Raw genomic sequence first — 15,557 nt, 5'->3', positions numbered from 1 at the left:
TCACCACCCTTCCACAAGAAGAGATTTTTACGTACCTCTGTTATAAATAACCAGTCCCCTTATCTTGAAGAGACAAGGAACTCCAGATGCTTGTTTACAAAGCAAGACACAAAGTGCTGAATTAACTTAGTGGGTCAGGTAGCATCTTTGGAGAAAATGGAGAGAAGACCCATGTCAGGTTAGGAGAAGGGTCTGAAAAAGGGTCCCGACCCAAAATATCACCCATCCTTTTTCTCCAGAGGTGCTGAGTTACTCCAGCACTTTGTGTCTATCTTGAACATCTACCCCATCATGCCACCTTAGGATCTTATTTGTTTCAATAAGATCACCTCTCACTATTCTAAACCCCAAAGAATACACATCCAATCTTTTAGCTTCTCTTGACAGACGGAGCAATCCTCTCACCCCAGGAATTGCGGTGAATCTCTTTTGGACCGCCTCCAATATTATGATATTCTTTCTTAGATAAGGGGGCCCAGGTGTGGCCTCATCAACACATTCTCTACCAGCTTTCTCCCCTCTACTCTATTAGTCTGAAGGAGGGCCCTGTAATCTCTCCGTTTCCCTCCACAGAAGCTGCCTGACTCGCTGAGTACCTCCAATGGTTTTTTTTACCTGTGTTGCAACTCTCATATTCCCTGCCTTTTATCTTCCTCCCTTCTTGCACCACTGAGTCACATTTACAGTTTTCCAATCCACTGACACCATCCTGGAAATCAGCGAGTTTCAAAAAAAAACTTCAGCCAATGGGTTCACAGTCAAATCCTTTAAATCCTTAGGTGCATGTCATTGGGTCCCGGAGAATTGTCTGCCTTTGGTCCTTTGAGTTTTTCTAATATTTTGTTCTTCCTGACTGGGATTTTTACCAGTGTTTCATGCTATTTGAAATTTGCCCATAGAACAGAGAATAGTATAGCACAGGGACAGGTCCTTCAGCCCACAATGTATGTGCCAAACATGATGCCAAGATCAACTCTTATCTGCCTGCACATAATTCATATTCCTCCATTCCCTGCATATCCATTTGCCAATCCAAAAGTCGCTTAAACGCCACTATGGTACCCGACTCCGCCACCACCCCAGGCAGTGCGTTCCAAACACTCACCACCCTCTGTGTAAAAAAAAAACTTGCCCACATCTCCTTTAAACGTTTCCCCTCTCAACTTAAAGCTATGCCATCTGTTACCATCAAGACCTTAGCCAGATGTAAAAAAATAACAACATTATATGCTATTTGGGCAGCACAGTGGAAGAGTGGTAGAGCTGCTGCTTTTGCACGCCAGAGACCTGGGTCCAATCCTGGCTACAGGTAGTCTCTGCACGGAGTTTATGCTTTCTCCCTGTGATTGCACGGATTTTCTCCAGTTTCCTCCCACACCAAAGGCCGACAGGTTTGTTTGCAGGTTAGACACAAAATGCTGGAGTAACCCAGCGTAACAGGCAGCATCTCTGGATAGAAGGAATGAATGACATTTCGGGTTGAGACCCTTCTTCAGACTGAGCATGGTGACGCAGCGGTAGAGTTGCTGCCTTACAGCGCCTACAGCACCATAGACCCTGGTTTGATCCTGACTATGGGTGTGCTTGTACGGAGTTTGTACGTTCTCCCCGTGACTGCGTGGGTTTTCTCTGAGATCTTCGGTTTCTTCCCACACTCTAAAGACATACAGGTTTGTAGGTTAATTGGCTCGGTATAAATGTAAATTGTCTCTAGTGTGTGTAGGATAGTGTTAATGTGTGGGGATCGCTGGTCAGTGCAGTCTCGGTGGGCCAAAGGGCTTGTTTCTAGTTCTAAATTGTCCCTAGTGTGCAGGTTAGTTTTAAAACAGCAAAATATCTAATAGATTTATCAAGCCTTATTTTAAAATATGTTGACTGCATGATTTTTTCCGATGCCTTTTACCATGTCCCTGATGAATTCAGTATTTTCCATCTTACTGATATTAGACTAACAAGTCATAGAGTCATAGAGTGATACAGTGTGGAAACAGGCCTTTCGGCACAGCCAACAATGTTCCAACTACCCTAGTCCCACTTGCCTGTGCTTGGTCCATAACCCTCCAAACTTGTCCTATTCATGTACCCGTCCAACTGTTTCTTAAACGATGGGATAGTCCCAGCCTCAACTACCTTCTCTGGCAGCTTGTTCCATACACCCATCACCCTCTGTGTGAAAAAGCTACCCCTCGGATTCCGATTAAATCTTTTCCCCTTCACCTTGAACCTATGTCCTCTGGTCCTCGATTCCCCTACTCTGGGTAAAAGACTGCATTTACCCGATCTATTCCTCTCATGATTTTGTATACCTCTTTCAAATCTCCCCTCATCCTCCTATGCTCCATGGAATAGAGACCCAACCTACTTAACCTCTCTCTATAGCTCACACCATCTAGTCCTAAAATCTTAAAATTACCTGCACCTTGTATAACTGTAAAGTAACTGTAAAGCAGGTAATTTTAAGTCTTAAAATTACCTTCTCTCTGAGTGCTGTTTTAAAAAAAATTGGTTAACCTTGCTTCCTTCCAAATTACTTGAACTGGGCAAATAAATTGAAGAATGGCTTATGGAGTTTAATGCAGATGTGAGAGTTGTTGTATTTTGGGAAGTCAAACCAGGCAGGACATTCACAGTGAATGCGAGAGCCCTGGGGGGTGTTGTAGAGCACAGGTATCTAGGATACAGGTACATAGTTTCCTGAAAGTGGCATCACAGGCACACAGGGTGGTCAAGAAGGCTTTTGGTACATTAGCCTTCATACTTCAGGGTATTGAGTATAGATATTGGGACGTTACTTTACAGTTGTACAAGGTGCTGATGAGGCTGCATTTGTAGTACTGTGTTCAGTTTTGGTCACCTTGCTAAAGGAAGGATGCCATTAGCTGGAAAAAGTGCAGAGAAGATTTACGAGAATGTTGCCAGGACTCAAAGGACTGAGTATATAGAAATGTTGGGCAAGCTATGACTTTAATTCTATGAGCACAGGAGTCTGAGGGGTGACCTTATAGAGATTTATAAAATCATGAGACCGTGGACCCATTGGGCCCAACCCGCTCCTCCATTGGTGCAGCACCCTCTCCTCCCCCTCTCCCCTCTCCCCTCCCTCTCTCCTCCCCCTCCCCTCCCTCCTTCCCCCTCCACCCCCTCCCTCCCTCCCTCCTCCCTCCCTAGGAGATAGATTTGAACTTTAAAATGTGAATAACTTTAAAAATATAACACCGATTTCAATGAAACCTCTTCCATTAGCACCAAAGGAACGACGGTGAGTAAGGTGTGTCTAAAATTGTTGCGCTATCATGTACCGTTTTGGCTGTAGTTCAGGAACAAACAAACAAACAAATTAGAGTTTTAATATATAGATGAGGGGAATAGATAGGCTGAATACACAGAGTCTTTTCCCCAGTGTTGGGGAATCAAGAACTGGAGGACATAGGTTTAAGGTGAAACATTTAATAGGAACCTGAAGGCAACTTTTACCACACAGAGGGTGGTAGGTATAGGAACGAGTTGCCAGAGGAGGTAGCTAAGGTAGTTACAATAACAACATTTAAATGTCACTTGGACAGGTGAATGGATAGGAAGGGCTCAGAGGGACATGGGCCAAATGCAACAATGCAAACTGAGGGTGATGAGAATATGGAACGAGCTGTCAGAGGTGGTAGTTGAGGCAGATACTATAATACCACTTAAAAGACATTTTAGAGGGACAAAGGCTAAACACAGGCAGGCGGGACTAGTGTAGTTGGTTCATCTTGGCTGGCATAGGCAAATTGGGCTAAAGAGTGTTTTCATGCTGTATGGCTCTGACTTTAGCTGTTCTAGAATCTGGCAATTAATCGTTAATTTGAGAAATTATCTTTAATAACATTAAATATCATGTTTATCTTTGATGCCATTTGGAAAGTGGACTAAAAATGTCCCTGGTTCTGCTGTACACGTGATGGTACAGGTCATACTGCCTCCCCCCACTCACCCATCAATAGAGTTTGAAGGATAGATTGCACACCAAATACTGAGATAAATAGTGGCTCAGCATATCTGTTTCCAGGATATGGTTCTGAATAATTGATGAAGGACATAAACCAGTCCTAAATATCTCAAATAGCTCAATAGATAGAAGCTGACTTTTCGCAATACTGCTGGTAAGAGCCAGAGTTTATAGCCAACAGAGTACCCGGTAAAATCATATAGCAGACCACACCTAGGCAGTACACAAGTGCCACCACGTTTCTGGCGCCGACAAAGTTACAAAGGTTCACTGAACGGTCCTATCATATCTGATATCTGCATTTGTTTAACAAGTCATTAAAGGTGGACTACAGAAATGGCAGTATTGGGAGTGGCTGCACAAGCACCTATCTTGAACATAAACCCACCTTTAATTTTTTGACAGCTGAAAAGTCTCATCTTAGAGTGTCAGTTGTTTAAATTAGAAAATGCATGTTCTGTATCTAAAAGTCAGATGATTTTGACTTGTATTTCACTTCATGTTCCCCTCTATTTTATATCTACTTAAATAGCATGCAAACTCTTGCCGTTGAGGGAGGAGGGAGAGAATTAGTGTTGATAGTGAATTAACAATTAAATCATGCTTTTATCGTGGAATCATGCATAGACAGGAAACCGAGTCATATTTGGCATAATATTTTTATCTAATACAGAAATCTATTCCTCATACTTGCAAACCTTATTTCCTTGTGATGGCATTTGATGGTCACTCTTTACGTTGAATAAAACCTGATTTGCCACACTTTGCGGCACCAGTTCCTTGCACATGTGTATAACAAAGAACCATTGTTATTCAGTAATAAGCTGCTTGGTTTTATTTGTAGATTTGCATCCTCTAATGCATGATTCCACATTTTCGTTTAGAACGATTTCTCCACGCTTAGAAAAAATCTTACACAAATCAAAAATGCCTTGTGTGCCAACTAGTGCAATTTTGAGATGTGCTTGTTTCAACTATTACCTCTTCCCGTGACAGAAAGCAGACCGAAAAGGTCTTAATTGTGCTGAGATAACGTGTTTGAAACAACAACTAATTTCATTTGCATGACAGATGTGAAAGAACAGTGTAGAGTCTTCATGGTTTGTACACTTAGTTTTCTGGTAGCTTTTGGTCATGGAAAAATAATCAACAACAATAACTTGAACAACAGAAGATCATTGTTAGAATCTGCTAGGACACAGCTTATCTGTGTGAAAGAGTGCGACCGTCAAAGAGCCATAGAGCCATACAGCATGGAAACAATCCCTTCAGCCTAATCGTCTAGGCCGACCAAGATACCCCATCTAACCGAATCCCATTTGCCAGCATTTGGCCCAAATATTCCCTGGCATCTAGTATAAAATTTTGGGCTGGTGGGTATTCCCTAACTACTTTATTTATTCATGTATTTCACTTGGTTTGTTCACTTGGCTATGTATTTCACTTGGTTTACTTGATATTGGGATCTTTCTACACTTATTCATGAGGGAGTATACATATGTAATGTCTCCACATACTCCTATCTAACATAGCACAAAAAGTAAGGAAATATGTGTTTGGTAGATTATTTCTTTGTTGTAACAATGCTTCTTGGCAATAAATCTTATACCGTTGGAAAGCCTGTTTATTTCCCTTTTAAATGGCGCCACATTTATAAGGAACATGCATTTGTGGGATGAGCAGCAGAGCTGAGTATATGGGTTGCGCCCATGAAAAATTTGCCAAATCTTCTCTGCCAATGCCAAACATCTCATTCTGCCGTTGCTATTGACTCTTGTTTTGAGCTTCTGGTACCCCCAGGTGCTGACAATCAGGTGCCTGATTGGCACCTGATTGGCAGCATCTGTGAGCATGGGCCCTGCTACAGTGGTCAGTAGGTGTCTGCTCCAAGAATCTGCATGCCACGTTTGACTGATCTGGATAGGGCCCGTGCGATAGGGCAACTTCAAGCTGGTGTTCCGCAAAACCAAGTTGCGGCATTATTTGGAGTGAGCCCTAGTACCATCTCCAAAGTGAAGGCCAAGTTCCATATAACGGGGGATGTCAGAGACAGGCCGCGAAGTGGGCGTCCCAAGAAGACGACACCCGAAGAAGACCGTTTCCTCACCCTGTCAGCACTTAGGAACCGTAGGCTGTCTTCTACAGATTTGCAGTCAAGGTTTGCAGGACGATATGGCCGACGGCTCTCTGCCCAAACAATTCAGAACAGACTGCACGCAGCCGATCTCCGGTCTCATAGGGCTGCCAGGAGGCCTGCCATGACTGCCCTTCACCGTCAGGCCCGTTTGCGCTGGTGTCGGCAACACGTGCACTGGAACCTTCTTTGGCAGCTTGTTCCATGCACCTACCATCCTCTGTGTGAAAAGTTGCCCCCTCAGGTTCCTATTAAATCTTTCCCCTCTCATCTTAAACCTATGTCCTCTAGTTATTGCTTTGCTTCTCCCACCTTTACATTCACCCTATCCCCCTCATGATCTTTATACATCTCTATAAGAGCACCCCTCAGCCTCCTGCGCTCCGTAATAAAGTCCTAGCTTGCCTAACCTATCCCTATAGCTCTAGCCTTCTTGGCAACATCCTCATAAAACAGTGGATTTCATATATGTTTATATAAATAAGTTTTAATATTTGGATAAAAATATTTGCTTATGTTTGTTGAGGGGTGAACTGAAATTTTCACAAAGATGTTAAATCTAATGTTTTTTTCTGTTTTCCTAGGAGTGTTGTTGTTCCAGTGAAGAAACCTCCGCCGGGAAGTCTGGCCATCAATACAGTTGGTGGCACTGGTTCTGCCAATCTTGTCACTGGGAGTGCAACAAACATAATTTCTCCTGCAGCGGCCACACCAAAAAGTATGATAAATACCACAGGTACAGTACAAAGATCTAGTTATCAGGGACGAGGAACTCATTGAGTAATTGAATTGAGTGTAAAATAGATGTTTCTCAATTTGTTATGAAATATTGTGACTATACTACAGTGTGGCATTCTTCAACGAGCTAAGACGTATTTGTTTCTTTCATATTCGAGTAAATTAATGTGAGCATAGAATATAGAATATGCAATAGGCAATAGAATATAGGCATAGAATATGCAATACACAAGGCCAGGCCCTTCGGCCCATAATGTCTATGCCGAACATGATGCCAAGACCAACTTTTATCTCCCTGCACATTATCCATATCCCTCCATTCCCTGTGTATCCAAATGCCTATCCAAAGTTTCCTAAATGCCACTATAGTATCTGCCTCAACCACCTGGCAGCACGTTCCAAGCACTCACCACCCTCTGTGTAAAATAGCTTGTCCCACATATCTCCTGTAAAGTGGTTATTTCAGATATTTTGATTAAATTGTTGTTTTTAATAAAATTTGAAGTGCAGTGTAAAATCTTTGCTCAGTTTCCTCAGATTAAATTGGGGGAAATTATTACATAAAATTACTTTTGTATATTAACTTTGTTATTACAACTTTACCTTTTCTGCTAATGCGCTTGAATTGCATGGCCTTATGTGGACCTACTGTAGTGTAATTGATGCATCATTGTGGAACTCCTTTTGTGCAGGTGCAGCAGAGGCCGCCTCAACTTCCTCCTCCTCTTCCTCCTCCAGTTTTGTGAATGGTGCCACCAGTAAGAATCTGCCTGCAGTGCAGAGTGTTGCTCCAATGCCAGAAGATTCAGCTGAGAGCTTGAGGTTACCTTCCATCTATTTTTTCTTCTATTCACTTAAACTCATTTCACTTAGTAATGCAACCAAGTGAAAAACAGGTACTGTAAAGAAGGTCTTTGATTTTCCAAAACTTAAGGAACAGCTTCTTCCCCTCTGTTATAGGCTTCTGAATGATCCTTCCATATGCTGGGGTACTATGCTAGAATAATATGCTAGATTCACCTCCACCCCATTGCAGACATTGGACTTTTTCCTATGGAACTGGTGCATGACAATGCTGAGAACTACATTCTGCACTCCTTTGTTCCCCTTTGTTCTATGTATTGTACTTGAGTTTGGCTTGATTATATTCATGTATGGTAGACAAAGACCAGATAACCCTGTAATATTTACTAAACTACAAAGACGGCACAGTAGTGCAGCTGGTAGAACTGCTGCCTCATAGTTCCAGAAACTTGGTTTGATCCTGAACTCGGGTGCTGTCTGTGAAGTTTGCACATTTCCCTGTGACCACGTGGGTTTCCTCCCACATCCTAAAGACATGTGGGTTTGTAGATTAATTGGCCTCTGTAAATTGCCCCTAGTGTGCAGGGAGTGGATAACCAAGTGGGATAACATAGAACTAATGTGAACGGGTGATTGATGATCAGCGTGGACTCGCTGGGCCGAAGGACCGGTTTCCATGCTGTATTTCTAAGCTAAACTAAAGTGGATTGTGAACATTGATAGAAAATAAAATCAGCACTTTCCTGCATTCCCCAACTTCCAACAAAATTTTGCAATTCTAGAATTGCATTTTATATTAATAAAGTGTGCAAGTTTCCTTGGGAGTCAGCATCTTCAGTGGCAGAGAAAAGATTACTTCAGAAGTTTTTATATAAGATTGTATTTTTAAATGAGTTCCATACATGTTGCACCATGAAATGTAATTTTAAGTAAAATATGCCGAAAAAGTTAAAATTATTTAAATGTGCAAAATTGTTTCAAATAATTTCATAAAGTATAAATTTCTATTATATTAGGTAATTACATCATAAATTATATTGCCATTCTTATATCTACCTTTTTATTTCTGTACAGCATCACAGCAAAACTAGAACGAGCCCTTGAAAAAGTTGCTCCACTGTTACGTGAGATCTTTGTGGATTTTGCTCCATTCCTTTCAAGAACTCTGCTTGGCAGCCATGGCCAAGAATTGTTGATCGAAGGTACAGGTGCTGTAGAATTAACACTTCCCAATGTAATGTCTATGTAATCTCATGTTGTGTGATAGTTGATAGGATGGCTCCCAATTTTCACACTTTACATTGATGGTGGAGAGAATCAAGTACACAAAAAATCCATCCCATTTGTTTTTGAAATAAGGCTCTGATGGAGAATGAAGGGCTAATTAAATGTGGTTGTTGACCCAGAAAATGGTAGTGATCCTTTCATCAAAGTTTATTTCCTTTTCCTTTGCCTTTAGCCTCAAAACATCTTCCAGGCCTGTTTCTGTTCCCTCTCACTGCTCCCTCTCTTCCACCTTCTGTGGCAGAGAATTCCACAAGTTCACAACTCTCTGGCTGAAAAAGTTTTTTCTCATCTCAGTTTTAAATAGCCTCCCCTTTATTCTTAGACAGTGGCCCCTGATTCTGGACTCCCCCAATATTGGGAACATTTTTCCTGCATCTATCTTATCCAGTCCTTTTATAATTTTATATGTTTCTATAAGATCCACTCTCATCCTTCTAAATTCCATTGAATACAAGCCCAGTCTTTCCAATCTTTCCTCATATGACAGTCCCGCCATTCCGGGGATTAATTTCGTGAACCTACGCTGCACTCCCTCAATAGCAAGGATGTCCTTCCTCAAATTAGCTGATCAAAACTGCACACAATACTCCAGATGTGGTCTCACCAGGGCCTTGTACAACTGCAGAAGGACCTCTTTACTCCTATATTCAAATCCTCTCGTTATGAAGGCCAATATGCCATTTCGACCCGAAGCGTCGCCTATTTATGTTTTCCAGAGATGCTGACTGACCTGCTGAGTTACTCTTGCACTTTGTGTCCTTTTAAGTTTTTGTCCTTTTGTTTATGAGTAATATTTTGAAAAATGACTGGAAATGTGCATGGTTTTAATTTAATTTAATTTAAATTATAGTTGCACTTATTCTAAATAGGCACCTACAATTGAAGTACTTAATTTTGATTAACTATATGACCACATAAAGTTGTTTTTTTCCATTATATTATATTATATTAATTCTCAAAGCCTGATACACCTCAATAAAATGAAATTAAAAGATTTATATGTGAAAAAATAGCTTCCTGTTTAGTTTATTAAGGACAGATTAGTGAGACATCAGGAGAAATGCACAAAAAAATGAAGGACATTGAGCACCAGCTGCAAAATAGTCTTGTGCCAACATGGGTCATTCTCAAGTAATTACTATCAATCTATTATACCGCTGATGAGAAAGGTCACACACTCACTATCCCATTTTCTCCAGCCATCTACCCCTCAAGCTTTCCCCACCCCCTCCCTGTATTATGTCCTTTAGAAATTTGGTCAATTGCTATAATTATAATTGTGAACAATTTTAGAGACGCTGCACAATGTGCTCTGTCAATTAAGGCATTTATCTTTGGAGTTCTGTGCACCAATTACTTTGAAGCACAACACTTGTATCTTTCAATGACAGCAGTGTAAATTATTTTCCTGCTGTCTGGATGGAAGTATTTAGTTATAGTTTTGAATTTAGAGAGACGGCATGGAAACATGCCCTTCGGCCCACTGAGTCCACACTGACCATCGTCTACCCATTTACACTAGTTCTATTATAAACTATTATATTATATATACCTATTATAAACCCACTGACTCCCACCGCTATCTAGACTACACTTCTTCCCACCCTGCTTCCAGTAAAGACTCTATCCCCTACTCCAAATTCCTACGTGATCCATCAATGTCTCAGTTTGCCTTCTTTTGTTTGGCATTGGATCTGTTTTCATAAGATGCATGTGAAATAAATATTGCAAACTCCTTTACAGAATTAACGATGTAAACTATTGAAGGAAATATCTGCGCCCAAGATGAGGTTTTCTATACCAGGACATCGAAGATCTCCTTATTATTTAGGGAACGGGGTTTCCCCTCTTCCTTCATAGACGAGGCCCTCACTAGGCCTCGATATCCCGCAACTCCGCTCTTGCTCCCCCTACCCCCAGTCGTAACAGGACCAGAGTCCCCCTAGTCTTCACCTTCCACCCCATCAGCCATCGCATACAGCACATAATCCTCCGACATTTTCGCCACCTCCAACGGGACCCACCACTAGCCGGAAGTCCCTGGTCAACTCGTCCCTTCCCACCCAAACCACCCCCACCCAAGGTACTTTCCCCTGCAACCGCAGGAGATGCAACACCTGTCCCTATACCTCCCCCCTTGACTGCGTCCAAGGTCCCCGACAGTCTTTTCAGTTGAGGCAGAGGTTCACTTGCACCTCATCCAACCTCATCTACTGTATCCGTTGTTCCAGGTGTGGGCTCTATAAATCAGCGAGACCAAGCGCAGGCTCGGCAATCGTTTCATTGACCACCTCTGCTCAGTCCGCCTGGACACTTTAACACCCCACCCAATCCCACACTGACCTTTCTGTCCTGGGCCTCCTCATATTTCGCTTAGGCAGCTTACACCCCAACGGTATGAACATGGACTTCTCTAACTTCAAGTAACTCTTGCTTTCGCTCTCTCTCCATCTCCCTTCCCAGTTTTCCGATCGGGCTTACTGTCTCCGACTACATTTTATCTCTGTTTGCTTTGTTGTTACCTTCTCCCAGCTAACAATGATCTATTCCACATTTTCCTTGATCTCCATTCCCTTTGCCCTGTTTTCACACCCTCACGTTTCCTTATCACTGGTATCTCCCTCCCCCCTGACGTCAGTCTGAAGAAGGGACTCAACCCATTTCTTCTCTCCAGAGTTGCTCCCTGTCCAGCTGAGTTACTCCAACATTTTGTGTCTATCTACACTTGTTCTATGTTATCCCACATTCGCATACACTCCCTACACACTGCGGCCAATTTTACAGAGGGCAATTAACGTACAAACCTGCACGTGTTTGGGATATTGCCTCTCCTCACAAGCAGCATTCTGTTAAACGTCTTCTGCACCCTCTCTAAAGCTTCCACATGCTTCCTGGAATGGGGCGACCAGAACTGCACTCAATGCTCCAAACGTGACCTAACCAAAAACCTATAGAGCCGTAACACAGCTTGCTGACTCTTATGATCAATGCCCCATCTCCATCTGTACTACTCCATCTACTTGTGTTGCCACTTTCAGGGAACTAAAGGGAGCTTAAAGTTTTTTTATTTGACTATCTTTGATGTGACAGCATAAAATATGATAGAAAACATGATTCATAATACACATCATATCTCAACATCTTGGCTATCTTGTTCTGAAATACCACAAGGGTGATTGGTGCTGGAAATGGAATGCATCAAACTGAATGAAATGTACTTGGACATTTTGAGATGCAACTGAAGGAGACTGGGACTGTCTGAAACATCTGGTCTTGTAAAATAATCAAATTCCCCTTCCCTAAACCCTGACCAAGACATGTTATGGTCATAAACTGTTTCAAACAAAAAACATTCAATGCAGCAATACATGATAGCAGTTCTCCTTAAGATGGAGGTGTTCTTCCCTCCATCACAGATATGATAACCCTGTAGGTCCAAGTCACTTTGCAATTAAAATGGAGAAATTAAATATTTCATTGTGCTTTCAAAACATTTATTTCCAGAAATGTCCCCTGACCAGCTCAATGTTTCGCAGCATTTTCTTCTGTTTTGATTGTAGCAAGTAAGATGGTGACCAATTTCTCTGAGCAGCTGTATTTGAGGAAGATGCGCCACTGTCACTCCTAAATTCACAAGTTCTAGGAGAAGAATTAGACCATTCGGCCCATCAAGTCCACTCCACTGTTCAATCATGGCTGATCTATCTTTCCCTCTGAACCCCATTCAAAGGTGCAAAGGTTTATTGTCACATGTGCCAATTAAGGTACAGTGAAACTCGAATTACCAGACAGCCATACTAAAAAAAGCAACGAGACACACAACAACATAAAAGTTAATATAAACATCCACCACAGCGGATTCCCCACATTCCTCACTGTGATGGAAGGCAATAAAGTCTACTCTTCTTTCTCTTTATTCACCCATGGTCGGGGGAGTCAAACCATCCGCAGTCGGGGCGATCGAAGCTCCCACAGCCGGCGATCGAAGCTCCCGCGTCGGGGCAATCGAAGTTCCTTCGTCAAGGCGGTTGAAGCCCCCGCATCGGGGCAGTCGAAGCTCCTGCGGCTTGGAGCTCCTGATGTTGGTCCGTGAGCTCCACGATGTTAAAGTCCGCAGGCTCCCGTGATTGGAGCTCCAATGTCGATCCCTGACAGGGATCGCCAGCTCCACGATGTTAAGTCCTGCAGACTCCCGCGGTTGGAGCTCCCAAAGTCGGTCCCCAGCAGAGGCCGCCAACTCCATGATGTTAGGCCACAATGCGGACGGAGATTCGATACCAAAAAAAAATCGCATCTTCGTCGAGAAACATTCTCCTGCCACTCCCCATAACCCCTGACGTGATGGACTGTAAGGCTTTATTGAGGTTGAAGATGTCCTTGTACAGTGATGGTGCTGGTCCCTCCATTTTTCTTGGTGATGTTGTGCAGTCAATATCACCTCCACAATGCCACTGGATAGATGGAATCTACAAACTGCTATGGAGAGCAGGACTTCAGCCACTGGGAGGTGTTGAGGAGCTCTCCAGTGAAGATTTCCTGTGCTGGCAAACCTGGAGATCCCTATAATTTACACAATTGGCCTTGCATTTTTGTCCCCTGATGAGTTCATCCCCATTTCTGGCTTTCAGTGCGTTGGGGCATTGGGTGTTTGGGATCTTGAGAGCATTTACACTGCTGAAGAACCTGTGTATGTGAAGGCTGCCGGCGAATTATTGCTTCTCCATCCACTTTTATACCTGTCATGAGTTTTCTGCTAGATTTCTAGTTTTACATATCTATGTGTTTCTCTTCTCTCCTTATCTCACAGCCTTTTGTCCTTTCATCTCTGGCCTGTGTCAACTATCTGCCAATCAAACCTCCCTATCACTTGGCGGGCTTTGCCCCACCCTCGCCTCTCTTGCAGCTTTCTTCTGTTCCCCCCCCCCCCCCCCCCCCACACTACAATCAGTCTGAAGAAGGGTCCCAAACCCAAAATATCACCTACTTTGTCAGACCCACTAAGTTACTCCGAATGCACCACATCTATTGGTTCTCTGAAATATAACGTTTTGCTGGAAACACTTAGAAGCTCTAGCAGCATCTGTGGAAAGAAAAAACCCTCTGTCAGATCTGGAATGCTAACTCTGTTTCTCTTTCTGCAGATCTTTAATGTTTGTATTAAAGATTCTATTCAGTATTCTAGACAGTATTCCAGCATCTGCAGATTTTTTCTTGATTTTTCACTGATGTGAGGCTAATTGGCCACAGTTTCTCGCTTTTCTGTCTTGTTATGAATAGAGATATTACATTAGCAACTTTTCTCCCTCTGGCATTCGCTCGAATCCAGGGAATTTGGTAGATCACAAGCAATGCATTCTCCATCTCTCCATGTTTTGGGCCATTAGGTACAAGTCCTATTAATTTTCTTCGTACTTTTTCTAGCGATGGAGATTGTTTTAATTTCTCCTAAAATGTTGCAATGTATTTCTTTATCTGTTGTTGAGAATTCTTTAAAGTGATTGGTTGCTGAGCTTTTAATACGAGCCAGCACTTTCACTGGCTGATGAAGATCTGTTGACCCAATCCCTGATTACAGTTAGAGATTGCTGAATCTTTGTGGGCAGTACACATCAAAGTAAGCAACGTATGTATGATGGTGTTCACACATGACTGCAATATCCAAGCAAGGCTTTGGTATATTGCATCAAATTTGTGTTATTACCGATGTAAGATTTCAGAGCTGAATTTAGATAGCGGGATCTGCATTAGGTTCTAAACCCTAATGCAAGATCAACGATTTATCCAATGATTAATCATAGTCATACAGCACAGAAACAGGTTTTTGGCCCAACCCGTCCATGCCGACCAAGATGCCCCATCTAAGTTAGTCCCATTTACCTTCATTGGGTCCACATTCCTCTAAATCTTTCCTAACCTAGTACCTGCTCAAGTTTCACCTCTTCAACAAATGCAGGAAGATTTGTTTAAGGGATAAATGATAGTGACGAGATGGCTCACAATTTTGGAGATCTAGTGTAGGTATTTAAGGTTGAATGATCTTTTCTGTAATCTTCCAGGATTTTAAAGTATCAGATAGCCTGATAAGTTATGTTTCTACGATAATGCTGCACCCTCTGTGAAAGCTGATATATTTTCAAAGATTGATAATCACTATGGTTAGACTAGGTAATCACGTTACAGAAAATACCCTAGAAACAAACCAACCCTTGTCATTAGAAACAATAGAAGTTTTTGTTTCTTTGGTTCAAGATGCTGTGCGTATATTCCTTCTTGTTAAATATGGACTTGCAGTCATTTTAGGCGCAGGAATAAAATATCAAAGGCAAGTTATCTGAAAAAAGAGTTAGCACTGTAACACGCTACACATACCCAATTTCTTCATTTTATGCTGCATTAAAATAAAACAGATTGGGCTATGACCTACAAGCTTTTTACTTTCCAAAAAAGCGCAAGATTATCATGACAATATAAACTACTGACCACATTTAGCAGTTAAATAATAGACCTAGGTTTGATTTTTAGCTGCTGTTTTAAATCTCCACAATATTTTTGTGCTACAGCATTAGTGTTTGAAATTGTTATATTTTCTCAAACTAAATGTTTTTGGAA

The 15,557-nt window shown here is 42.1% G+C and overlaps 1 protein-coding gene across 1 annotated transcript in view; it reads left to right on the top strand.

The window, feature by feature from the left end:
* Positions 1 to 15,557, top strand: part of nbeaa (neurobeachin a) — a 449,617-nt gene that overhangs the window by 182,385 nt on the left and 251,675 nt on the right. Inside the window, exons 31-33 of the mRNA XM_078403202.1 lie at positions 6,704 to 6,855; positions 7,550 to 7,679; positions 8,736 to 8,863. Of these exons, the coding sequence (XP_078259328.1) occupies positions 6,704 to 6,855; positions 7,550 to 7,679; positions 8,736 to 8,863 (410 nt within the window). The remainder of the gene's footprint in view (positions 1 to 6,703; positions 6,856 to 7,549; positions 7,680 to 8,735; positions 8,864 to 15,557) is intronic.

This window comes from Rhinoraja longicauda, chromosome 7 (genome assembly GCF_053455715.1).
Source record: "Rhinoraja longicauda isolate Sanriku21f chromosome 7, sRhiLon1.1, whole genome shotgun sequence".
NCBI classification, from domain to species: Eukaryota; Metazoa; Chordata; class Chondrichthyes; order Rajiformes; family Arhynchobatidae; genus Rhinoraja; species Rhinoraja longicauda.
This window is presented reverse-complemented; position numbering and strand designations above follow the sequence as displayed.